Source organism: Gallus gallus, chromosome 14, assembly GCF_016699485.2.
Source record: "Gallus gallus isolate bGalGal1 chromosome 14, bGalGal1.mat.broiler.GRCg7b, whole genome shotgun sequence".
Lineage (NCBI taxonomy): Eukaryota > Metazoa > Chordata > Aves > Galliformes > Phasianidae > Gallus > Gallus gallus.
The window spans coordinates 2,348,639-2,375,706 of record NC_052545.1 but is presented as its reverse complement, the minus strand read 5'-3'; the positions used below and the strand labels follow the sequence as shown (position 1 = coordinate 2,375,706).

General features: G+C 42.1%; 2 protein-coding genes across 3 annotated transcripts in view; one reads left to right on the top strand and one right to left on the bottom strand.

Moving 5' to 3' along the window:
- C7orf50 (C7orf50 homolog) overlaps positions 1-27,068 on the top strand; it is a 95,136-nt gene that overhangs the window by 2,607 nt on the left and 65,461 nt on the right. The gene's annotated exons all lie outside the window — the stretch shown is intronic.
- Positions 5,481-26,680, bottom strand: GPER1 (G protein-coupled estrogen receptor 1). Of its 2 annotated transcripts, XM_004945130.5 has the most exons (4): positions 26,478-26,680; positions 14,729-22,148; positions 14,042-14,188; positions 5,481-12,783 (listed from the first exon to the last, which is right to left on the bottom strand). In XM_004945130.5, the coding sequence occupies exon 4, from the start codon at positions 12,349-12,351 to the stop codon at positions 11,278-11,280; it is 1,074 nt and encodes a 357-aa protein (XP_004945187.2). In that variant the 5' UTR covers positions 12,352-12,783; positions 14,042-14,188; positions 14,729-22,148; positions 26,478-26,680; the 3' UTR covers positions 5,481-11,277.

Here is a 27,068-nt window from a genome sequence, read left to right as displayed (position 1 = left end):
TACTTGTGATTTTGAGCACAGCAGGAATGTGCTGAAGTAAGGAAAGAGTGCACCTTTGTCTATTTCAGTGTAAAACAGAACGTCTCTTACTTGTAGCTTCATAAAAGGAAATGCTTCTCTTCCCTTTGTAAGACGTGCATTGTAGACTTCAGATTCATAGTAATAGAATTCAGTTTGTGTAAAAATAATTTTCCAGGGGAAGAAGTGTGAAATGGAAAGTCAAAACTAAAGTGTTATTGTCTGATCTTTCTTTTTGGACCATCTGATGTCATCTGATAAGCTCGTAGGAGCTCTGGATCAGCTCTTGTTGTCCTTGTAGGCTGTAGGACAGTGAAAGAGAGAGCAAATATGAAATGGAAAGCAGGCTCCTTAGTGCTATTAGGGAACATGGCACGGTGTTCCTAGGACTATAAATGTTGGTGTCAGTGGGTGGCTTAAACATGTATCTGGTGTTAGTTTTAGGGAATGCCATATAAGGTCTATGGGGAGCCATTTTTTGGCATCGGCTTTATAAACTATAACTGTTGATAGTAGGAAAGTGTAAGTCAGTAGACCACATTTTTTCGTTTGAAATGGCTGCTGAGGATGAAAAAGGTCAGGCAGATCTTAAGCAGTTTTACTGCAGAAATGGTCGATGAGTGTCAGCTGTGTCCCACTTTGTTGCTCGTGTGTGTGCCACCTTAGTGTGAAATACACAGTTAAATCACAGTGGTGTTGTGCTTTAAAATGCTTTGGCAATCAGACCTTGTCAGTGTGGAAGATGTGGCTGAAAACAAGGTAAATTTGCTGTGCATGTACAGGAAGGTGAGAAGGAGCTCTCAAGAGAAGAAAGCTGCAAAGTGATGGGCTCTGGTAGCTGGATGGAACCTTTGGGTTTAGACAGCTGCTGAGAATGTTCTGCTGCTTTCTTTCCTTTAAATTTTCTGCTACCTTAAAGTAAGCTCTGAAACTCTGATAGAGCTGCAGAAAGAGCTGAAGCATGACAGCTGGATTCTGATTAGCTATGAGGGACTTCTAATGCAGTAACTGAAGTAAAGAGAAGTTTATTTGGCATTCTTAATGCAAGAATTGGTAGTTTCCAGTTCCTGCAAAGGAGTCTCGTGATGGAAATAGGTCAGAAGATAGCATGGCATGCTGCTTGTGATGAGAGAGTTTTCACTGGGTCATTAAGTCACTTTTCTTTCCCATGATTTACTCTTTTTCCTATTCTCTTACGGCACTTTCAGTCTGCAAAGTGGAAAATGTAAATCTCTAACGGACTTTGTTACAGAGCTGCAGGCAGGCACGTTGAGATCTGTCTTAAGTGACCGAATTCAGCACACGTTGATCGTTCCTTCATGGAATTTATTTCAGAAACTCTCAGCAGCCTGAGATGAATGCATTTTTCCTTGGGACAGCTCGACCTTTCGGAGTAATCTTGATGTCTCATTGATTTTCATCTTCTCAGTTTCTTTTCTTTACATTGAATAGCAGTGAGCAATTCAGGTACAACAGAGATGTTTCTGTGAATGATCTCAGAACCACGTGGCTCTGCGTGACAAATTCGAGTGGGGCTGAGCAATGCAAGTTCTTAGATTGAATTTGCCTTGTTTTTTTTACTGGCTTTCATAACGTTGCTGTTTTATTGAGCTACTCGGCAATAAAACCCCTGTGTTTTTAACATTGATTTTTACAATGCCTGGGCATCAGTTTCCTTGTTTTTAATGATTTTTCTAGCTTACCAACACAGTCTTACGTTAAACCGTACTATAATTGGAGGTTATTCTTTATATTGTCACATAATACAGGCATAAAGAAAAGAAATTTGAAGCACGCCTTCTAGACTGCTGGTCTGAAGTTAAATACTGGCTTCTTAAAGACAAACTTTCTGATGGGCTTGTCTGTGACAAATGAGTTTTGTCTCGGTTCCATGGTAGGAATATTCATGATATTGTTATCTGTTGTGTTGAAGTAACAGAAGCATTGGAAGTGCTTGTTTGCAGTCACTCGTGCCTTGCTTCTGTTTATGGATTTCTTCACCCTTCAGATTTCAGCTGCCTCAGTGCCATGAAAGCTTACTGAAAAGCAGAACTGACACTTAAAGTGTTGTAGGCAAGGAGCATCGTGCAGCGATGGCTTTGGCTGTGAAGGCTGTTGGAGCTCTGCTGAGAATGACCTCACTGTACCGAAGGGTCTTTGAAGCTTGGGGTGTAAGGGCTGCAGCCTATTCCTCCAGTGCTGTTCTCAGAGCTGCAGGCTTCCTGCAGAACAGTAAGAAATTCTCCCGGAGTTGAACATCTATTAAGCAAGAGACTCGAAATTGATAATCCATAGAAAACAATGTTAATTTCCTCTTCCTTCCCAATTTAGTCTAGCAAATGTTGTAACTTCAAGGAAAATTGAGTAAGAGCCAGTCGGGTCATTATAAATCAAATCCCGTTGTTTGTGGTTGAAGGGTATTTTGGGTAATGCTCATGCAGCACGAGTCCTTGTCTGTTCCTTGTCATCTTCAGCAGTGCTGGTGGTTGGAGGGGGAGGAATCAACATTTCCCCCAGATAAAGGCAAAATCAGTGGGAAAGGAATTTAATTTTTGAGATTCCATACAGGCAGTACAAACAATGGCAAATAAACAAGTAGCTCAGAGCGTTTCTTTAATCACAGGGCTGCTGTGCAGGTGCCCAAACAGTGAGCTCTGTTTGCTAAATGGAAAATGGCAAATTTAGTAGGGAAAGTGTTTTTTCTCTTCAGCCTTTTGGGGATTGCGATGAAGACCAACGAGGAGTTTCTGAACTGCAGCAAAGCCAGCCGCAAAAAGTGATTCTTTCAAATCATTGCTTTGCATATAGTAGTGGAAAACCCCCCGCAAACCACAGCGTCTCAGCTGTGGAGGTAAACATTTTGGCGTGAGCCTGGTGGAATACTTAGGAGTGCTACTTTGATACGATCTCTAATGCTGCTTGTAATCAGGTAACTGAGGGAGTGATGTGAATGGTTAATGAATGCAAACCAGGCGTTTGTGGCATAAGATCTATCAAGCAGATACTGTAAAGCTCTCATTAGGAAGTGTATTTCTTTCCTTGGCGGCCCACTAATTCATACTAAAGCCTGTTGTTGGAATAATGAGCTGCGGGTGGTTTGCAAACAAAGTCTGTGAGTCCTGTCTTGTTACTTTGATTTATTCATTGATTGATTTTGGATGATGTGAAGCCTTTGGTGTAACCACCAAAATAAGCTGTATTTTCCACCCTGAGCTGTGCTGTGAAGTTGCACCATTAGCGTGTCCTCCTGCATTTGTACAGTTTTGCTTTACTAACTTAATCCTGCATGCTGTGCTTAATGTCATCCATTAATTTTTAATAAATGTTTAGAGAATCGGTTTTCCCTATTGGAAAAATAAAAGGAAAATAAATTACTGGAGAATTCATTTTATTTAGCGAAACCTCCTAAAGTGAGAATCTGGTGGTGTTTTCTGGCCGTGTAGTTTGCATTTCTAACGTGCAAATAGAGTGGTGTGTGTGTTATGAGGAGAAGATGACACAATCTGTCATCCCCGCCGCCATGCAGGGCCGCACCAGCAGTTGTTTGGTTGGAAGGGATACCTCTGGTGAATTAATCTCTCTTCTGGTGATAAGGGAGGGAAGATAGCTCCTTCTCAATGCAAAGTTAAATGTCAATAGGGATATTAATGAACTCTCGTTAGCCTGCTGGGCTTGGCCAGTCTGCAATGGAAACCTTGGGCCCGTTTCTCTCTCCTTTGGCCTACCTTTCTGCTGGTTGCTGCTACTGGTTTCAGCCATTCCCTGCCTTGCTCCCAGGCCTGCTTTTGCTGGCCCTGAGCTTCTGACTGCCCTTCCACAGGACGGCCCTGTGATTGCTGAAAGCAATTACCGAACTGGGACCCCATTTGTGACTTGCTGTGTGGGATCCTACGTGTTTTGTCTGCTTTCTTAATATCTCTGCGATATTATTCAAATTAAGGGAAAGGGAATAAAAAAACAAACTCAGAGGGCAGCTGCTTATGGGACAGAGCTGTTTGTTTCCTGCTAACACTTTTCACTCGGAATACTGGTAGAGTTGGTACGAATCATTTGATTGAATTAACCACGTATTTATTTATCTTCGAAAAGAAGCGAATTTCTTTGTCACACCACATCGTGTTTGTAGGGAACGCGAGGCCTTCTGTAAACAAACACGCCTAAGAAGGTACAAAATAAGGCCTGAAATACGGATATGCATAGATTAGGCAGAATAATTTCACGTTCCTTTGAAAATTATTTTTGTAGTGGTATGAGTAGATTTCCCAGGAAAGAGTGGTCACAGCTGGGAAAACAGTTGCTGCTTTGAAGATGCTTTTCCCAGGCGAAAGGCTCACGTCCCCAACTGTGTTTGGGATAAACAATGCGTGGTGCATTTCTTGCTTTGGTTTAAAGGAATTGGGCGTTTTTCAGCACATATTAACCAGCAAAAGTTCTGTGCTTGCTCTGGGCATTTGCATTAATCTGTACATATTGAAGTTTAGTTCCTTACTTTTCCTTGTACCCAGGAATTGAGGTGATGGGAGTTTGGTGAAATGCAACCGTTCCTGGTTTGCCATGAAGAGGGGAAATTCTTTCTCTTCTTGGAGCCCAGCCGACATTTCCTTTCAGCTCTCTTTACTCAGTGGTGAGAACTTTCCTTGACTGTTCTTGCTAGGCTTCCAATATAAATCCTTGCTTTCATGACTTTAGCTGCGCATATTTTCAGGAAACTGGAGCTCAGCACAGGGCTCCCACTGATGGCTGAGGGTGCTGAGAGTCACTGAGGGCAGGAGCAGGGGCAGGTGATACTGGGGGTGTGCCCCCCAGCTCCACTCAAGGGAGGACGCTGCTGTTGTGCCTTTGTCAACTGTGGTTCTGTTTACTCATTCTCTGTTTCTGGTTCTAGTTCATCGTAGAGGCATCATGAGCGAAAACTGCTAGAAAAGGCCTGAAGTACCTAATATAAAAAATTAGGCCCAAATCCTCAGAAATAAGTAGGTGTTCAGCAAAAACAAAGTACATCCGATTACATGTGTGAATTCCCAAAACATTCTACTTGGCAAGAAGTTGCACTGTAAGCTTGAGAGGATAAATGCTTACTACGTTCTGATGTCTGTGGAGGCCATTCACTGGCAATTGCCCTTGACAGGGCTGGGGACATGGAGTGTGTGCACTGTAACAGAGGACTGCAAACTGAATCCTGTGCATCTGCTCCTTCCTCTTGATTGCTCTTGGTACAGTTTTGTAAATATTAGTTTACCTAAAAAAAGAAAAAAAGGCACCGAGTTGAATGTTTAAATTAAGGTCACTGTTAAAATCAGCAGCTTTCCCAGTCCTTGACAGAATGCTGCTGCTTTTGAAAACCAAATGGGCATAATGAGGATTTTTATGAAATACTAATTATTTGATGGAATCTATTGTAAAACAAAACCTTTCTGAGCAGATAGGGGTGGTGATGGCTGCTTCTGCAGTATGGATGAGGAACTGGCATTATTTCACCAGGGTTTTCCTCCTCCAAAATGCCCTTTGCATTTAGAGGCTATATTGAGAGCCATGTGAAAGAGTAGTATATGTTTATATATGTTAATTGATAAATCACAGTATAGATAAAATGTCTATTTTGTGTTAGATCAAAGCCATGTAGATGAATAAATTCTTATAAAATGCTTGTGTTATGTCCAACAAGTAATTAGAACAGAAAATTAATCCTTGGATTTGTAGAAGCTGCCTGAAGTGTTGCGTGTACAAGCATGAAGGTATTTGATGGGAGAGCATCTTACCTAAAGAACCAGACCCTGTCTTTGAATGCATTTCCCTGTTTCTAATTGAATCCCACTAGAGTTCTGTACGACACGAAGCAGATGATCATCATACAATGTTTTATTGAATTTTCAGCATTATCTTAATAATTTGCATCTGTAAGGCAGGCTTTGCAAACAGCAAATGTACACAAGGGAAGATGGAGAGCTCTGCCCCTGCATCCTTTCTATTTGAAGCACGTCAGAACCATTCAGATGATCACCTAAAATGGAGCATAGAGTTTACATGAAAGCATGCAGGGAAGATACGTGTCTTGGTAACTGTTGTTGTATTCTACCTGTACGTTTTGACATAGTTACTAATACAAATTGCTTAAATGTATCTTATATTCTGAAGGCTTTATTTTAATAAGTCCGTGTTCTTATTTGATGGTTTGAAGTTCAACAGTCTTCATTTAAAATGTATTTCCTTCTTTACAAAGAGTGGTCTGGATTAAGTCATGTTCTGGTTTAGGTTTATGATAGCAGTGGCCAGCTGTCCCAAACCTATTGGTCATACAATAGCAGCTTCTGAGCTGAAAGGCCTTACCCTGTAGCAAGGAGAGTTGAGAGGAGCAGAAATCTCATAGGGACCAGGGGCAGGATTGCCAAGGATGCTCACACAGCCCCTGTTGTGGGCTGAGCATGTGCTTAGCTTCTGTGCCATCGGCTGTCAGTGTCAGCAGCTCCCAGCCAGCAAGTCTGCACTTGTGATCCATGGCACCTCTGCAGTGCCACGTGTCATCGCCTCTTCTGCACCACAATAAAGAAATAGCACGTCACTTGTCTTGCTGCTCCAAGAGTGTTCAGCTTTTAATGATATCAGGAGTAATTCTTCTGAATTCATATCTTTGAAAGCCAAGAAAGCTTCTAATTTAAGTTCTCGAAGGTATTGCTGCCTGCATCTCCTTTCTGTCTTGTTGGCCAGCCCACAGATTGATATTTGAAGCATGGGACAACACAGAGAGCTCTTTCTTTGATTGCTCCCCATCTGCACTTGTAACTGAATAGTGGTACACAAAAGTTAAGTAGTTGCTGTAGTCAGGTAAGGCTATTTCTCTTCAGTTCTGAATGGAAGAGAATGAATAGAAGAAAATCTCATTTGCCATTATGTTTCTGTTTCTATTGAGAGAATATCCAGTAACGGAAACGTTGCTGTGCTTGAGGCAGAAGGTATCCATCTCTGCTGCTGTTAGACGACCAGTGAACTCGTCATGTCAGAATAGCCTTCATGCCACTGCTAAGGATAATTTAGCAGTATCCCAATATTCTTCCCATTTCTCTATTATGTCTCTGTTAGGGAGTTCTTCTGAAGTCCTTCCAGAAAACATATGCTATGCAATTTGGAAAGATTTTAAGCCTTTGGAATGATTTTGCTTGCAGGTCAAGCATAGGGATTTCTAAACAAAGTCATTGCTTTTGAAAAGCTTATCCTGCTGTATTACATCCCTACTTAGGGTACGTGCATTTAAAAACGTAGGGTTGGGGTTTTTTATAATGAATAACTCAGTAGTTTGTGAACTCAGAACGTACAAATTTCTGTGTATATTTGTAGAAGACAGTGTTTGAGTGATTTGGAAAAACAGGTTGAAAACTTGGCTTGGTTTTATCACTGGAGATAAATGACTCTGAATCCTTCCTAAACACACTTGACGAGGCTACTTGACGAGGCTGACACAAGCATCTCTAACTCAACTGCAGTGGAATGAACTGTATGATGTACATAACTGAGGGAGCACACGAGATGCTGAGTGAAAGGCAGTGAGCTGATCCTGCAGGGCCTGAGGTCCTGAGAAGGCATTGCTTTCTTGTTGTCAGCTTGGGTGGTTGGCTCGATCTGCAGCTGTTCCTTCTTGGCTCCTGGCTGTATCACACTGCTGTGTGATGGAATGGAAGTCCAAAAGGAAGCTAAAAGGCAAGGGCTAAAACATATCATATGTCAATGGAGAATAAATAGTTTGGAAAATACCATTTTTCCAATGGTAGGGAAGACATCACGATTCTAAATATGAATGGAGAGTGCTCAGATTTTCAAATCTGGTGTGTCTCCTTAAGATGTAGCACATGGCACAGATCACTGTCACTGTATATCTCTGACAACAGAGCTTAAGAGTATACGGGCAAGGTGGTCTGCATGCATGTCTTAAAAATGGCTTGTTCCCTATCATATGTTTCTGCAGATTAAACATTAAGTGGAAAAAGAAAGATAAAATGCATTTCTGAGGTGGAAATGTTTATTGGAGACATGTTTAATAAACAATGTAATAATAATAACAATAGCTTAACCTAAGCAGTCTGAACGAGAAATGTCTGTGTCTGGCTGTGTAGCAATGGGCCGCTGTAAGTGTAATTGGTAACATGAGAGTAAACTTGTGTTGCAAAGAGATAATTCGGTTAATTGAATTTAACAACGAATTTAGCTCTGTGCTCTTCTTTGTTTGAAAGTCCCAAACATTTGTGTGCTGCTCTGAATGAGTGGGGAAAGGCTTTTGGGTTGGAAAGGAAGAGTAGCGTCCCCTCAATTCAAATCACACCCTCTTTTTCAAGCAAAATCAAATGAATTCATTGATTCATCTTCATGAATAGCTATTACCATTCAGATCTCCCTTCCGTGTGTGCGTTTGTTCCTCCTGTTTATATAGAAATAAGTTCAAATGGAATTAAATCACGCTCGAGGTTGAATTCTACATACTTTCACCTTCTGTAAACCACATTTTGACACATAAAGTAACCATCCTAACCACTCAGAGTTATCTAGGTAACCTCCTCCCTTCTGCAGTCTTAATCAACAGCTGATAAAGTACAGCAATCGATGACATTAGGGCAATGTAAGAAGAGATGGTGTTGTTTCCAGTTGATAGAAGCAATATTGAAGACAATCATGTTTTAAGATTTCTGCTTTTTGCTTTTTAAATTTGCTTGATAGCAGCTGTTCCCTTTTGGAATGGATGGGTTGAGCATTTTGGATACCAGCCTTTGTTTTTTTTTTTTTGTGGACCAGAAGGGGAAGGGGCAGTCTTTCTCTGCATCTCGTCTGTCCTGTGCAGGATCTGGGGTTGTTTGACCCACTGACTCTACTTCCTTGCCCCGTGCATTCACTTCGTTAATGCTTTACATGAATTAAACAAACTTCATCTTGAAAATGACTGTCTGTGCTTTTCATGCCTGCACAGTCACCGTGTAGTAAATCTTAAACTGTTGAAAGGATGCAGTGGAAGGAAACTTATGTGATTAAATTACGCATTAGGGGAAAAAACCACCACCACCAACTTCTGTGAAGAGGGGTAATTTTTTCACCTGGGAGAACACTTGTCATTTATTCACAACAGCATGCTTAAATTTAGTCATCTCAGGTACAGCTCAAACCTGAACCAAAATATCAACAGCAGGAACCTCCTCTGGTAGCTCAGGTGTGAGATGTGCTTTTGGACATATAAGGGATGTTGGATGGAGGAATTCTGATTGGGAAACTGTATTGCTGCAACCCCAAAGAAGGTGGTTTATTCATGGAAAGAGCTGGGATTACCCAAAGCTGGTATGCAGTGCTGGGGCTGTGTGCTTAATTGATGGAAATGCATTGCTGGAAGTGTGATCTGTTCCTTTGTTTGTGCTGTTTGAAACAGCTGTCCGTCAGAGGGGTGGTTAATGTGCACCGGGACAGGGATGATTGTGGTTAATTCCAATCATGAAAGTAACGAGGGAAAATGGACATACGTATCGTCTTGGAGTAGCATGAGATTTGCTGCTCTGTGTTGTCGAGCAGCTCCTATGCAGAGAAGGCATGGCAGTGCTTGCATCTTTGAGAGAGAAAATACCATTAGTGCTCTACCAGAGAGATGGGAGTAAATAGGAATTTCTCCTTGTCTGGTGATTAACAGTGCCTTGGAAATGGTCAGCAGTTGGGCAAACTCCTCTCTGCTGTTCCTGTTTCAGTGTTTCAGGAACATCCAGCTAGTTCCAATGCAGCATCATCCTGGGGCCTTTCTGCTCTTAGGTCAAACCTTTTGTGGCTACAACTTCACTGGGAAACTCTGAGTATTTCATGAGAAATAAGTGGGATCACTGTCTCCTTTGCTCCTTAATGCTCTACTCATTGTTTTAAGCATCTATGTTTTAAAAATCCTTTAGTGTGCTAATTGGCTCACCTGTGATGTTTAAAGTAGGGCACATCATCACATTGTCTGGAGTTCTGGTGCTGTGCTTGGTGAGCACAGAGGTGGAATTGGTTTGTGTATTTCAGAGCTGCAGTGAGTGATGGTTTAATGACCTTGTGCACAAATCTCTAGGAACTTTGTGGCTTCCTCTGAGGAAGTTCAGCAGTAACCTGCATTAAGCATCATCCAGTTTTAAAACCCAATTATTTTCTATAAGAAATTAGAATCTGTTTTCTACTGTGTGGTGCTAACGTTTGTTTTCTTATCACCATTTATCTTCAAATGAACAGAGCAACCCATGTGCATCTTAGGGTCCCCAAGACCTATGGCTTCTGGGGCTGGGGTGGGCAGGGCACCAAGTGCAGATCTGTGCACCTTTACACAAGTTCTTCTTAAAAAAAAGGAAAAGGAAAGAGGCTTTTTCATTTTTATAAGCAATTCTTACAGTCTTTTTCAGAATGTGGCTTCTTTAAAGCCACAGCATGTTGTTCCAACCATCTGAATGGGTCTGCTAAATGGAGACAGATCTTATATGACTTTTGTTTGAGTCTGAAGGGAGATGTGGATGCACGTATGTATGTGCTTGCATTTTTGACAAAAGCCCAATTATATCCATCCTGAGAAGTGCTGTCCTGGGGAATCCTCAGGAGAGCAAAGCGTTACGTTTTGCTGCAGTGAACTTCTTTGAGATGAACCATATAGTGACAGGTGATTTCAGGTTTGATCAGGTGCTGATGTAAACAGCAGATCAGATTTGTGAAACGAAAACTCATCACCATGCTAGACTATATTAAGATCAGAAAAAGTTAGTTGTGGAAGACATGCTGGAATACAATAACGATAATACTATATAGTTCTCAAAAGCAAAGTCCTTTAACTTAACACATTTGGGTAAAAATCACTGTTTTCTGCATCTTCACATCAATATGTTGTAATGATTTTTCCCCTCTTACTGCAGTTTGGTATTTAAGTGGAAGTACCTTCTATACACCAGCAAAACAGCATCTCCGATAATCAAGTTAAATCTAGAGTCTTCCTAGCTTGATAAAATTTTCTTCTATTTTATCATTCATGCATGTATTATATAAAATAAAGCTCCTTCGGTGCTCAGCTTTTAATAATCCTGCTCTTAATTAAATATAAATCTGACTATAACATATTCTTCTACATTGAAGTTGTCATAAAAACATTCTGAATATAAACCTCCCATACTCAGTAGAGCCATACAATATATACACAGGCAGGCATGCTTTTTGCTGTTAGTAGTAAGCGTTTTGTTCACTATTTGCACAGCTTCACAGACAGCTGTGCTGCACAACAGCCCTAAATCAGACCTCCGATTGCTCATTGCTGTCGGGGATGACAGATGTCAAGGCAGCCTGACAGAAGCGATGCAACGTGGACATCTTGGTTTTCTGTTCAATGTACAGTCGCAGTTTGTCTCTGAAGGTTTCCCCAAGGAAACTGTAAATTAGAGGGTTCAAACAGCTGTTGGAGAAAGCTGCGAGGTTCACAATGTGTCCCGTTAAAGGGTAGTCGTGTCTGAAGGATGGGCTGCTTGACGAGGTGGGCTCACTTTTCTTCTGTAGAAGCTGGACGCTAATGAAGACGTTTTCAGGGAGCCAGCAGATAAAGAAAACCAGGACCACAACAAATATCATCCGAAGAGCCTTCTGTCGGCGCAGGCGGAGGCTCCTGTGCTTGTGTGCTTTTATAAGAACTCGGACGATTAACGAGTAACAGAGACCGATGATCACAAAGGGGATGATAAAGCCCAGGGTTATTTCTAGCCACTGAATTTCTCTTACATCTGCAAAACAAAAATAGACCTCTCCGGTGTGTTGTAAGTGCACAGCCGTGAATGGCACTAGTGCTGCAGAAATAGATGCCATCCATATGAGACCACAGCTCAACCTGGCGTGTTGCATAGTGCGAAAGAGGTTGGACCTCATGACTTTTGCCAGTGCTATGTATCTGTCAAAACTCATCCACGTCAGAAAGAAAATGCTGCTATACATGTTGATCTGAAGGAACAGAGACATGAAGGTACATATGATAGTGATATCGTAATACTTTTCATCAAGATTAAAAACCTCAATGAGAGAATCAGCGACTAAAATGAGATCGGCCACGGCGAGGTTGATGAAGTAAAGGTCTGGGATAGTCATCTTCTCACGAAAGCTTATGTTTACAACCAGAATCAGAATGTTTCCTACAAAGCCAATGGGAAAAAGAAATATTGTGTAAAGGCACGATAAGAAAAGCCCAATAACGTATTGTTGGTGCTCTGATTTATCTGCTAATCTAGAAGACAGGCTCTCGTTACACAGATGCGATCCACTGAGGTTGAAAGTTGTGCTGTTACATAGAACAGGTGGTACTGAGGCAGAGTAGGTTTCCATGGTTAAAGTATCTGCACAAAAGGTAACGGCAGTCACAGTTTGGTAGTAATGCCAAAAAGATGAGATTTTGGGGTGTTTTCAAAGCAGTGAATTGAAAGCATTTTGATTGGAATGGAAGAAAGCCCACGCTTATAAATAGGAAATTCAAATTCTTTAGAAGCCGAATTAATTAGACTTGAAATTGACTGAAATATAACAGTGTGAAAAGTACATTTCTTTCTTTTTTTCTTACATGACACTACATGCATTGCAGATGGGAGCACTTTCAGTTCCTATATGTCGTAAGACCACGGCGGGATCTTTTTACCATAATGGTACTTGGATCGTTTCAAAGGAGGCTTTTCATCAGCAGTTCTCCTTTGTGCAGGTCGGAAGATGGCAGAGTTCTAGCTCCATTTGTGTTCTGTTAATACTCAGCGCACATCCTTGGACCTGCAATTTGCAAATGGGAAACTGTTAATCTAATAGCCCAGCGTTCTGCCATGCACAATGTGCTTCCTCCACCTTCAGGCGTGCAGCTGAGGCTGTAGGAAACGTCATGTTGGAGTGGATGTACAGCGGTTCTGTTAAAAGGATTAACATTAGTTTGAGATGATATTGTGTTGTGAGGATAGATCTGTTAAAACATAGCTTACCATTAAGGATTCAGTATTGGGATACGTGGAAATACAGAAATCAAATGGGAGAATTTGGCCTAATGAAGAAAGTCTATAAATATACATATACAAGATAAACTTTATATGCTGTGTGTGTGTATTCAGTTCATCAGCAGCTCGTAAGCTTATTAAGTAGGAGAGTCTGTGGCTGAGAAAGCAGCAGAGACAAACAGCAGTTGGTTCCTATTGCTTTCAGAGCGAAGGAAATGCAGACTTTAGAAATGAAGTAATATAAGCAGCACATGGGTTTACACCAACATCACTTTGTTTTTCTTTGCAATTAATTATGCTACACTGATTTCTGGAAGGGAATGGAAACATTGGTAATCCTATTTGTTTCCTTACAAACACTGAATGCTGTGGACTTGGAGCATTGCTGGAAGTTTATTTAAATAAAATCCCAAACAAATTGACAACATGGAAATGGTAACCCAGGGTAGCTTTTGTTAAATGTTTTGGATCGCTTTAGTGTTCATCCTACCAGCAGAACTGGTAAAAATTAGTGCTCAGTTCCACGTTTTAATGATTTCAAGTAGCACTGATGCACAGAAGGAGCAAACCACAAACAGAGAAGGAGCCTTACAGTATTTGTAGTCAGAAATGCACGTCTCAGTTTGCTAAAATGTATTCATTTGGTTAGAAGTAGCCAGCAGATACTTGAATCAAAAGAGGTTTTACTTCCAAGTGAGAGCCCTAAGTACGCTATCACTGTTGCTGTGCTTTGAAGCGTTTTCATAAGGTAAATCTCCATGCTAAAATATCCATGTGAAATTACATGTATTTGAAGAAGGTTTGGTGTTTGTTTCAAGCAGATACAGTGAGGCACGGACCGCTGTCTTTCATGTAACACCCTTTTATCTTTGAGTAAGGCAGTAAAATGCTGTGAATAAAAGGAGGGTTAAGTTTTGAGTCAAAGCAATTGATTCTACATGGCAGCCCTGTGCTCAGGCTTTAGTAAAGTCTGAGAGCCCACCAAAACCCAAGCTACTGCAAACACTACAGGTAACCATGGACTGTGAAACACTTCGTTTTACCTTAATTCCATTTTTCCCGAGCTGGTTTTCCTGCAGACAGCAGAAGGCTGCTTCTCGCTCACATACGCACTTAATGGATGTGTCAACTTCCACTGCCGTGCCAGGATAAGCTTGCCTTTAGGTGTGCAGAGCTGCAGGGAATGTCACCTGTTGACAATTCAGCAGTAAGAAAATCATTTCAAAGCCTGTCCTGTTTTAAAATGCCTTAAATAAAGGATAGTTTACGACAGCAAAATGTAGATCTTGCTGCATGTCCTTGGCAATAAAACAAGCTTTATAGATTCCCAGGGTTGTTCTAATTTGTGTTCAGTCGAAGTGCTGCTGAACAGCCTCATAGGGCTGGAGTTAACCCTGTTTCTGCTGGTTTCCTTTCTGCTGGATCTACTCACGCAGCTGCTGTCTCTTATTTGCCACTTTCCTTTTTCATACCGTTCCTTTTTGCTCTCCTTTTGCCTTCAGCATGTTTGCAGGCAGGGCAGTGTATTCAAACCTACAGCTCAGCTGATCAATTCTTAAGAGATTTATTTGCAAGTCACAACTGAGCCAATTTTACAGACATATAAAGCAACAATTTCCGTTATACAAGATATTCTTAAATCCCCTGGCCAGTTTAGGGGAAAGTATTTGATGGAGTGAAATCTAGCAGCTAAGAAAGGTCATTTGCTAAACTTGTGTTACAAATCTTACCTGCAAGTCAGTCCTATGTTGTCTGTCTGTATTTACATTTTCAGGTGCATGTTGTCATCTTGACACGTGGTAGAATCGTTCTGTTCAAAGGCCCTCAGATGCAATAGGCTCCTTTTGCAGTGATCGTGGAGCAGCAGTGAGCGTGGAGTCCTGCATTGAAAGCAGCAGTAGTGCAGGTGGAGTTTTGCATTTCATCTGTAGGGGAGAAGAGGCGCTCTGACATTTCAGAAACACCACCTACTGGTGGCTACAGCTCTTAAGACTGAAGAAAATGTATTTTTCTCCTGAAAGAGCAATTTTGTCTTTGCTAATTAACTTTTTATGATGATATTGATCTGCTAACTTAACGTTAAGTGTCATTAATGGGCATGCCGTACTTCGCTGTGATGTTCCACTGCTATGAAAAGAAATGAATTGGATTTCAGCATTAGGATTCCAAGAAATCAATGTTATCAGTTCAGAAGCGAGGAGTGAAGTTAGCGTGTCGTTGCTCCTGCACAGTGACTGAATGGTTTGGGAGTGCTTTACTGTTCAGCTGCAGAGAAGGTGCACGCAGGTGGCATTCTGGAGTCTTCCTGATGGGGTAATGGGGACAGAGGGCCTCAGAGTGCTTTGCTTTGAGAAGTGCACAGCTATGGTTGGGTTATAGGACTGCAGTAATTGTCGTGTTAGAAAGTCTTGTGATGCTGGCTTTGAAGGGCTGTTTTTTCCCTCTGTTCTAAGAGCAGGATTATAAAGAGTCTTTCTTGTTGTTTGTCCATCGTGTGGTTTCGCTCTGCTTAGTTCTGTCCTTCAGAACTCACACTGATCTCGTAAGGGCCAGCAGGATCTGTGTTTCCCTTTATGCCTGGAGGTGGCTTCTGGGCGTTCATGCCTGTTATGTTGGGGTCCTGCTCCAGCAATCAGCTGCTCTGTCTGCCCCTGGTTTTCTATCTGTGAGCATCAGCTGATTTGCTATCAGAACGTAGAATGCTGTTATCAGTGCTGATTTTCCTGTTTGAATTTATGACAAGAAATATGTCCTCCTGCCACACTTCAAGTGTAGGTAGGAAATTTCCTTCCAAAAAAGCCCTGAAGTGGCTGTTTTTTCTGCTAGGAGAGATATGAAGCCTAAGAAGAGGCCACATCTAATATGATTACATTGTAATTAGTGACTTCTGTGTTTCAGTAAATATTTTATGAGATGGTCATGTGAATTCTCTGAATTTTGTTTCCTAAAACAAATGACAGCATCTCCAGGCTCTTGTTTATGCAATCAGATTATTGTTACTGATTAATCTATCTTAATCTCACCGTTCAGCACTTCCCTATTGAAAAGGGTCACAAAGTGCTTGAAGCAAATGGTAGCAGCTGCCGAACGCCGCATTCCCTTTTCCTCCATCATTTGCTGATACCCCATAGGGCTTTATAACGAGTGCCTCCATGATCCGTATTGAGCTGAATTGTGACAGTATTACAGCCCTGCCTGTCGTGCCTTATCACAACTGCTGCTGAGAACAAGCGTGGATGCAACTGGTGTGCTGGCCTTCCTGCCTTGTCCTGCTGCAGTAATCCAGCCTTTGGTGTTCTTCCTGGCAGATATTTTTAAATCTGTAGTAGTCAACTTCTTAAATGCTGTATGTACCTCAATAAACATAAATAAATCATAAACTAGCACTGTAGTGCTTTGAAGGAGCACTAGTGTAATGGTGATGTGCTGAGGTGTACCAGGAGGCTTGGAGTGGAGTTTAATATAGGGTACTGTAGGTAATTTAGCAAGCATCAGCATAGGACTACTGTGTTGCAAAAAGGATGTGATGGTGGAGGAAGAACAAAGTGGGAGGTGAGTAGAGGAGGAACAGATGCTGCTGTAAAGTTCAGGTTCTGCAAGTAGGTGGAACTCCCCCTCCAGAACTGTGTCATCGTTCTGTTAGCATGAGCAGACCTGCGTCCTTATCCATCTGCTGAGTGACATCTCCTGCCTGGAGCTGTTACCCTCCTCTGGAGTACCTCTGTGTTTTATCCTGACCAGCCACAGGATCACTGTTTTTCTTGCAAAGAGTCAAGTATAGTTTGGGTTGGAACAAATGATCGTGTTCTGTGCCTACAGAAAACCTTGCCTAGAGTGTTTGTTTGTTGAGCCTTTTTAGTTGCCAATAATTCTGAGAATGCATTTTTCTTACTAAAAATATATTTTTTCAAAATTCAGCCTTTGCAGGGACAGCACCTGTACCCGTTCAAACTATTCTGGTAGAATCTTTTTGTTTTTCTGATGCTGTATATTGCAAAGCACATAGAAGGGAGGAGAAACACATCCACATTTTATGAAATTGGACCACAAAACAGTGTAAGAGTGAAGGATGATTCATCATAGCACTTCAGTCTCTATCCAAATGTGATAACAATAAGTCACAATGCAGCAGTCCTTTCTGACTCCAGCAGTTGTGTGGCAGTCCTTCCTGGGCACTTTGCCTCTCCAGTTGTCCAAAAGAAAGGATTTCATAGTTGTCACTAACTGATCCGAAATGAGAGAATAAGGATTACAGCGCTATGGAAGCAAAATGCATTCTTTCGTACCAGTTGTTTAGTGAATCAACTGCTTGTGCAAAGTATACGGTGTAAAAGTTGCATAGCATACTTGTTATGGATAAATTGCTTGAGCTTTCACCCTACCCAGATCCGCAGCTACCTCAAAGTCAAGACAGATGCTGCTGGAGCCTTTTCTGGATCTGTAAGTTTGAAATTTAAATGCTTTTCAGGCTGGCCTTAACAATACAAATAGGGGTGTAGCAACTCAAGTTATGATTCAGCTGTGCAAATCTTGTTCCTCTTTAGCTCAGATGTTATTTTGCAACGGGACCAGATTGGAGCCAGCTGGTTCAGAAAAGATGAGTCTTTAGTCTCTACATGTTCTATTCCGCAGCGTGTTACCCATTCAGAAATGCATGCTTATACTTCAGCAGCTCTGCTCATTTCTCTTAGTTTTTGGAATTGAAGGTTTTTGGTTTTGTTTTTTTTCAGACAAGCTTGTCTTAGATGTGTATGTTACCAGTACAGAAAGAAAGTATTCTTCCTTGAAATTTCCAATATATGGCATTGGTTATTTTTGACAGCTTGCCTACAAAAATATCTGTGCTGTGTTTCTTCTGGAACATACTGCTCCGAATTGGGTGAAGCCTGGAAGAAAGTGGGCAGCAAAGCTGTTCCTGGTATGGATGGAAAAGAAATCAGAGTGGGCAGATTTCATTTTATTCTTAAAAAATGCATTTCAATTTATTGATCATTTAGAAATAATCACTGTTAATCTGAGCCAAAGCTGCTTTTCTACCTCAAATTTGACTGCTTTATAATGACTTTCTGGGACTACTTCTGTTCACTTCCCATTGCACATAGAGGTATTGACCCTCATATTCTAGTTGTATAGAAAGTAGATCTCCTCTAGGACTACATGTTCATTGTCCTGAATTTTAATGGAAATTCTGTGTAACTTTATCAAGAACAATTTAACAAAACATTTCTATATTGCTATAAATTCTAATGTTGCTATAAATTACATTAATGAGAGTTTGGATTTTTGTTTCACATTTCAACCTCTTCTCTCCTTTTCAGTTAGTCTTTTTCCTGTATATAGACATTATGACAATATAAGCAGCCACGCAGAAAATACTCTGTCCCCATGCAGTATCTGAGGAGAGGGAAGAGAGCAGAGCACGTTGATTCACATCACACAGACAGCAGCAGAAGCTGTACCCAGCAGCACTCACAGCTTTGCAGCAGTAGTTTGTTCTTGCTCGTTCCCAAGTGTTAGCTCTGTCTGTAGGCTCCCACAGGCTTTATTTCCCTGAGATATTTGGTATGGTTCTGCTTGGCCCAAATGCTACAGTACTGTCATGCATGCTACCTGTGCTGAGCCTCCAGGCTCCTGCGGGAGTATCTGTGTGATTTGCTCACGTTAGACCAGTTCCCAGGACCCAGCCAACATTCTCTAACCAGGTCCTGTGTATTTGCTGGTTGGGTTTACTTTCAGGCACCTTGAACAGTAACACAAGACTCAGAAACAATACAATATTTATTCTTCCTTCCTTTGAATATATGGAAGCAGTGAATAAAGTAGAATCCTTTGTGCATAATTCCCGTTCTAGAAAATAACATACTTAGCCATGAAAGTGTGATGTTCTCTGCCTGAACTGAATCAAACAGCTTACGTCTTCTGATGCATCCTTTTGCTCAGTCTGTCAGCTTTCTTTGCTGATGTGCTGCTCTTACAGCCCCTCTCTGCAGGGCTGATGTTCAGACCTTGTTGTTTAAACTCCCTCAGACGCAAAGCAAAACTTCAAATGTCATCTGAGAAATCCTTTCACAACTATATAATTAACTCTTGTATTTGAAGAGATGATTTTTATCTAAGTATTTCCTTTCTGACCAGGATCTAATAATGCCCTGTTTCTATGTGATATTCCCTATTTATCCATCTGCTTGTGCTGGCAGCAGGACAGAGCTGAGTGGGAGAACAAGCTGACATAATGCAGTGCAGATATTTCACTAGTTGATTTTTACGTCTTGTGGAAACATTGGTCCTTACGGTCATGGTGGGATGACTGCCCTCTCTTTGCATGTGATATAGTCAGAGTCCATGAATTTCAGGACTAGAGCCATATATCTACATTCTAGATCTATACACAGTGCATGTGGGCAGATGTCCTTTAGTCTTTCCCTTGGCTGTTGCTTTGCAGTGTGTGTTCCTGTTGGTGGATCAGTGCCCACCTTGCTGTATTTCAGGCAGCCCATGCCAATTTGCACTGACTCTGCACACAGATCTGGACCCTACCAAGATGACTTTGCAAGATTTTTGCTATAAAATCTCTTGGTTCCTTTAGCATCCTTTAGCATAGTAGGTGCCTTACTTAATCAAGTAAATTTTGTCTCGAGTGCTACATGAGCATGTGTTTAAGTATCAGTGTTTTTTTCATAGAAACCCTTCAGGTCACTTCAGCCCCGCTTATCACCTCACTGTATTTCTTTTTTAACTTGTAGTCCAACTCTACATCTGTATCCGAGATGCAGAACAGCCTTGTGCCTTCCTTGTTTTTTCTGTTCTCTCCTCCCTGAAAGGAAGTCTGAAACTGAAGCCAAATGTGTAAGAGGGCTCTGGGCCAACCTGGGTACAGTGATGATGCTCTCAAAGCCAGCACTGCAGCCCTGCACCTGAGGCTCTGCCTGCACCAGTGGCTGCTTCCATAGGGCTGCAGTGCCATGGCTGCTGTGGAATGCTCAGATTTGGATTTCTTTCCCCATTTTGCACTATTAACTGTGAATTCTCATCTAAAATGTATAACGTTCCTCTCCTATCTCCAGCAAAGCCTTGATTTCTGCCTGGATCTGGGGCTCGGCTTCTTTTTGCCTTTTTAAAAGCAGTTCTCCTGTTCTGGGCCTGGTTTTGCTCATTTTTTTAGTTAAGGTATTATAGAATGTGACTATTGGAGGCACGTGACTTCATACTTCTGAATGAACTCATCAAGAATGGCTTAAGTCAATAATTGCGTAAAGTCTTAATGCAAAGTTGAAGCTGAGCGTGCTTTAACAAGAAGCTTTCATTCTTGCACAAAGTTTTAATTAGCTATCCTGTCCATCTTTCCAGTTCAGTGCCTCAGAAAGGACACAGAGTTCTTCTTTATGGACCAACGTTTCCATTAATTCAAGGGGTTTTTGTGTTGCTCTTTTTTTGTTGTTGTTGTTGTTTTTTGTGTGTGCAAGAATTCAGATAGAAACCTTTGAGGCTCCAGCAAACATAGAAGAGAAAAGCAGAAAGAAAGGAAGGCAAACCCCATTTTGTGTGCATGTACGGTACAAGCAAGCTGTGAAATAGACTTGCAGTATCACTATTTTGGGTTTGTAATGGACTCTTAACCTGTGCTTCACTGCTGTTGTTACTGGAATTAAGCAATGTTACAAAAATATGAGTAGCTTGTAGGGCAAGAAATCCCAGTCCAAAGAGGAAGCAAACTTAAGAAAATGCTTTGGCTGCAGATTTTTTTACCTTAGTTCAGAGTTGCTTTGGGATATGTTCTGGTGTGCATCCTTACTAAGGCATTGGTACTACTACAGAAGCATACTTCTGTAGCTGCAGTACTTTCTGCTCACTTTTGAAGTAACATGAAAGAGATGAAAAGTATGTACACACACGCACACAAGGACAGACCCCCTGGTCCTGCATGCTTCTACACATTAGGTCACTGCAGATAGCAGACTAGGTATGTTTTTCTTCCAGTCCTGCTAGCTGTATGATAGTCCGTTTGGGGTCAGAAGGAAGAACAATTGTCCTTTACAAAGAAGAAAAGCCATAGGAAGTAGATTGAGAGTTCTTGGCAGAGCAGGTATTACTGGGACATCACTTCGGGGCTCGGAGGCATTACTGGGATTTCAAGGTGGCTGTTGGTGCTGTGTGTCCTTCGGCAGCTCCGAATGACTTGAACTATTCTGTCCATGCATGGTTTGTGCAAACAGAGTATGAGTACCAGACTAACACAGCTCTCTGAGAACAGTACTATTTCAGCAATATTCATCACCAGCTCATCCTTTGGAGTTCCAATGCTCTTCTGTAATTTCAGTGTTGTCCTGACGAGAATCATAATGTTATAAAATAGACGGCATATAAATGTTGTTATGCTTATAACAAACACAGCAAGGTAAGTACGAATGTGCTGTTGTAAGGCTGGAGCTTCAGCAGGGGCTTCTTTAGCAAGGAGGGTGATAAAAGAGAGTATCTGAAGAAAGGATGGGATTCCAAATCCAAAGGTGAACTTAACGATCTCATATTCAGGCCATGCAAATAATGGATCTAGTTGGCAGTATGTTTTCAAGTGGTAGTTATCTGTGCCAACCAGCACTGCTTCCATCACTGACAAACAGAAGGCATACAGCAGTACACATCCGATGCACAGCATGGGACGTTGGGTTACTTTGCTCAGAGCAGTCGTTGGTGGAAATCTCTTCAGTAACAGCATGAGAAGCATCAACACCAAAGAGTACTGAGAGCTGAAATAACTGAAGTTGAACAGAAATGACAGAACGGTGCAGGCGAGTTGGGTCACTGTGATGTAGTCAGGTCTGTTGATGACTGTAAATGACAACAGAATCTTTGTAGTATTGCTGATGGTGAAGTGTAGGAGAAGCGAGTCTAAGTGTTCCATGGCTTTGTTCTGCATGTAATTCTTTATGAAAATGGCCAAAATGCACACGGCAGCTATCAGTCCTGCTGGCACAAAGAAGGCGATGTAGCAGTGCATGAGTCTCGAGATGACGTTTTGAGAAGCTATGAATGCTTGGATTTCTTCCAGGGAGGTGGAAGCCAGGCTCTTGCTTGGGTAGCTGATCCACGTCATGTTGTGAGCACTCATCCTTGCTGCACAACGCGCTCGTTCCTGCCCGGGGGAGTTAGGAACTGAAATGGAAAAGGAAGGAGAAGAAAGAGGTGTTAAAGTACACTTGGCAACATCTCTTCATTTGTGCATTGCACACTTTGCAGAAAATCATTATTTTTTGCACGTGCTCAAGCATGAGAAAATGATCAGCAGTGCATTATAAACCTCCCAATGAAGTTCTGCCGTAGAGCCGTTTTTGCAGCTGAGTTCTGAACTCCTGAAAGTGGAGGAATTGAACAGTAAGGCGATGTGCTCTGAGTGACCCCGGGATGTGTCAATACAGTAATTCTGGTACCTCTCCGTGTTTGGAGGATCCTTCTGAAGCCAAAAAGCTTCATAGGGAAACATTGTATGTACTCAAGAAAACCCGGTGTAATAGATACATGTAAATGTGTTTTATAGACCACCAAAAGCCTAACACTTTCTTGTGCAGTTGGTTCAGCAAACAGCAGACTCAGTAACAGTAACTGAGTGCTACACTTGCAGTTGTACTCCATGCATCTTTGCTCCAACTGATTCCGGTGATTTTAACTCTTACAGTGGAAGTAACTTTAAATTGGTAGAAGTTGATAAAGATACATGGACGCTTTTAGGCGGTGCTCATTATAGATAAGTCAGCGTCTTAATGCTGTGTGGCAGTTCGTTTGTGGTTGTTACCTCTGACACTACTTCACATTTCTGATATTTTTAATCTCTCCTCAAAATTGGAATTCTAATACTTTAATTCTAAAAGTTGACTTATCGAAGTGCCTCTGATTAAGTGTATATATATAATCTTATGTAATTATAATTGCATTTCTATAAAACCATAGAGTTATGTTTTGATTAAGCAGTGTTCTTTCCCTCTCCTTAAAGTCAGAGTTTTCCCTTTCTGGAGGTGCTGCTCCCGGGCAGGAATGCAGGACATGCACGGGGAGGTTCTGTGCCACAAAGGAGCAGTTGGCTTTGGTCAGTGTGGATTTAGATGCAGAGTTTTTGAGGATGAAGCCCAGTATGCTGGGCTTTAAATTCCAGACAATTCCTCATTAATCAAGCAGCTGCGATGCAGTCCGCTCCCCTTGGCTCTGTGGCTGTTCTTTTATGTTGACCTGCAATAAAAGTGTTTGACCGTGCTATGTAGTCACTGCTGCCATGGAGCTTGTCGGACCTTCTCCTGGCTTCCATCTGCTGCTTTGATTTCTCTTCATTTCCTGGAAATCTAAAGGCCACCAATGTCTGACTTCTACAATGCATCTCTTAAATACTGAGGAGAAGTCTCCTCAGTGTAAGCAGTGGAAGTCAAATTTTGACCTTCCATTAAAAGAGGGGTGTGAAGCATAGCCTGATCCTGTGCTAGTACTGCAGAGGATGTGAACCACTTGAGCATCCCCAGAAACCTTCCTGCTCTTACGGGAAGCCAGCATCCCACACAGTACTTTCAGGCAGTTAGGAAACACCTCTGCTTTGAGCAGCTCTCCTGCCAGAGTCTCCAGGGGTCACCTTCCAGTCCCGTTAGCCCTGGTGCAGGACCAAGTACTTCCATGGAGCTCTGGCTCTGTGAGGGTTTCCATTGTGTTCCTGACAGCTTCCACCCCAGACTGCGCTTGCTGGCCTTGCACAGCATCTCAGAGTAGCAGAATTGCCAAGGAAACAAAGGAAGCAACTTCAGGTTTCACAGGAAATCGTATGGCCTTCCACCAGATTGCAGGAAAAACAAGGTGCCAAAACCTGTTGAGATGTGCTCAGAGTCTGACCTTGGTTCTCATACTGGGGTCATCTTTGACCAAAGCAAGGTGTATATATATATATTCTTAATTTCCCCTTCACTTCAGGGGAAAATAACAGTGCAGCTGTAGAAGTTAAAGTTTTGACAAAAGAAAAGATTCTGGATGCATTGCCTTACTGGGAATTCCAGCAAATTATCTATATTAACACAATCTTGCCGAAGCACCGAGCTGTTGGCAGCTCTGCAGTGTTCAGTCTGTATGTGCAGGGTGTTTGCTGGAAGCCAGTCAAGTGTTCATGCAGAAGAAAAATAGCTCCATTTTCTGTTGATCATTGCTAGCAGTTGTAATGTATTCTGAAATCCTGCTGGTTAGTCAAATAAGATTAAAGTTTATAGTGCAGATAGTTACTCTTTCTTAAGTTATTCCAAGCACTGTCTCTATTCTGCTTTTAGAAAGTCACAATGATAATGTCAGACTATATTTTATTTGGTTTTGGTGCCCCACTAAGTATTTGAAAGAGAGCAAATGGCAGTTTTGCATTCTGGGTGTGCTAGGAAAGACTTGTGTGCCCGTGGTTGCAATCAAACATGCCTAATACTCCATGTAAGCTAATATTGGTATGCTTTCTCTCTGCAGCACATTCACGCAGATATATATTCCTGCTGTATGACACCATCCCCTAATACTGCTTGTTTTCTGCCATGTCTTGTCTCCTTATACCTACTTGGGGAAATGGCTCTTAGCAAGGGGTGCTGCTCGTCACCTCCTGAAGTTGCTGTGTTAGCCCTTCTGGCTGAGCCATTGCCAGGCCCTGCCAGCAGCCACCCCATCCCTCACAGCCCCTGCAGCTGGGGCTGAGTAAAACTGGGACAGATGGTATAACCTTTCTGTGCATCTGTTTGTATGGGAGGGGACAGCTTTAGAGAGCCCTTCAGCATCAGTGCTCCTCTACCATAGGAAACAACTGTTAGAAATTCTAAGTCTTGACTGTTTTGAAATGTTCTCAACATTCTAAGTTCATTCCTTGCACTGAACTGAATGTGGCTGCTCCCAGCATGTCATGATTGTGCTGTGCTTGCTGGGCCTGGCCCTTTTCTGCTTCCTGGAGCTGTCATTGTGCCCTGTAAACGCCTCAGGATGTGAATGAGTTCTTCCTCTCAGCTTATCAGGGGGAGAACTGACTTCATCATTTCTATTTAGGCATTGGTGACTGAGGCCAGTATCAAAATTTCCCATTACAGCTGTCGTACGTGGAAGCTGTGGCAGAACTCAGGCCTTTTCCTCAGGTTAATTAATGAGGGAAGCTCACAACACACTGTTTGCGTCGTGGTTTCCTGCATTGCCTTTCTCTAAATGCCCATCCTCTTCCTCACCTCTGCCCCCAACCCCCATCTTTGTTTTAATTGATGATCATTTGCATGCTGTTAATCATTTCATAGGGCTTCAGTTCTTGTTCTCTGGGGTTTGTCTCTGGCACTGCTTCCCCACTCGTGTCCACCCTGCCTATTGTGCTGGAGATTGAAGTGAATACGTTTGATTTCTACTTTCTGAAGCACAGCTAATGCATTCTGCTTCACTTCCAATAGGCGGAGCTGAGGAAATGAGCACAGTGTTCAGGAGTAGTTGAAAAACAGCAAGTTGTGAAAAGCAGCTTTCAGTACTGAGAGGACCCAGCCTGCAAGGTTCCATTGCTTTCTTACCCCCTCATGCACTGGCTGGTTAACTGCTGCAGATGGAGAGCTGGTCTCAAGGAAACTTCTGCTTATTTAAAGTCTAGAGAGAAGAGTTCCTAAAACAGGGAGTTTCTTGCTGGCAGCTGAGCTCTCCCTCTATAAAAAGCTTGGGCAGGGCAGTCGGTCTGCCAGCAGCTTGGAGAAGGAGAGAATTCTTTCCCCCCATGATACAGCAATGCACACAGCACCCGTTGTGTGGCTGGGCATGGGCTGCACCGCCCTGCGGAAACGATGGTGGTGCTTTGGGCTGGGGGGTTAACATGTGTGAGTTTGTCCTTCCTGTTCTGGGTAGGTCTGCCAAGTGGTGGAAAAAAAAGAAAGTAAAGGGGGGAGGGGGGATGGTTGCAGTGAAATATCATCTTCATTTTTCTTGTAGTGTCACCATGACAGAATTCCTATGCTTTGGAAAGTATTTGAGGCTAAATACTTCAGAAATCCTAATGGCAGCTTCTGAAAAACTGAAAGCTTTTCTTTTCCCTTTCCCAGAATGTGAATCAGCAATAACTGAGCATAATCTACACCAGCGCTGCGGATGTGTTTCCTGCCTATAGAACCCTTACAGCACTGTTAGGATTACCCAAAAATGTCCATCCTTTAGCAGACTGCTCTCAGGGAAGTGCTGGAGTCTCTTGCCCACACCACTGAATGGGATTTCATCATCTATCCATCATCAGTTCAGTGGGAGTTATGCATTTAGCAGAAAGCAGCTGTCAGATTCACTCTGTTTAATGCTCTGCTTTATTCAGCTTTACGAGGGTGTTTCTCAGAGACACGATTTTGATTCGTCTCGTTCAAATCTCGTTAAAGAAGCAAACATTAAAAACTTTATAAAAGACAGCCACTGCTTCACAATTTGATCCTCTCGTGATGAATAAAACATTGCATATCCGAAGTAAGATAAAGCACTTACCTTTCCAGGAAAATGCTCCACAGATACAATTAGCCGAGCCTTTCACTGTGAGCAGCCAGATGAATTATAATTACTGTTTGGAGGATGCAGCCCTTTCTGTTTATGCAGAGAGCAGTGTGTGTATATCACAGTAACTTCTCTTGCTGCTGTAAATCGCGATGAAAATGCCAGTGCTTGCTGACTACAAAAACATTCAGTTCTGCGAGGGAAACAGGAACTGGGTTTACATCATTCAAACTGTACACGTTGCATGTTTAGCAAACCTATGATTTCACCATGTGACTTTAAAGTTCAAATTATCCTCTGCAGGGAGATATTTTAGAACAGAAAAGTAGTGTTTCTTGTGGCCATTTCTGAGTCTGTGAGGCCATCCAGTGGAATTTCTTTCCTGCTTATGAAGCAGTCCTACGCACGTTGGCCAGCCTTTGCAATTCCTTTTTTTGGTAAGGGTGCTGTTTTAATTCCTAGGGCTCTTGAAAAAGAAAAGCCGGTTGAATAAATCCTAAGCAAAGCCCCGCACTAAATGGGGCAAATATTCGACAAGAAAGCACTGTGTGTCACAGCTTAACAGTACGGTGTATTTCTATTTCT

Coding starts and splice junctions, on each gene's coding strand:
- GPER1 (XM_004945130.5), bottom strand. CDS start 12,351: ATGGAAACCTACTCTGCCTCAGTACCACCTGTTCTATGTAACAGCACA.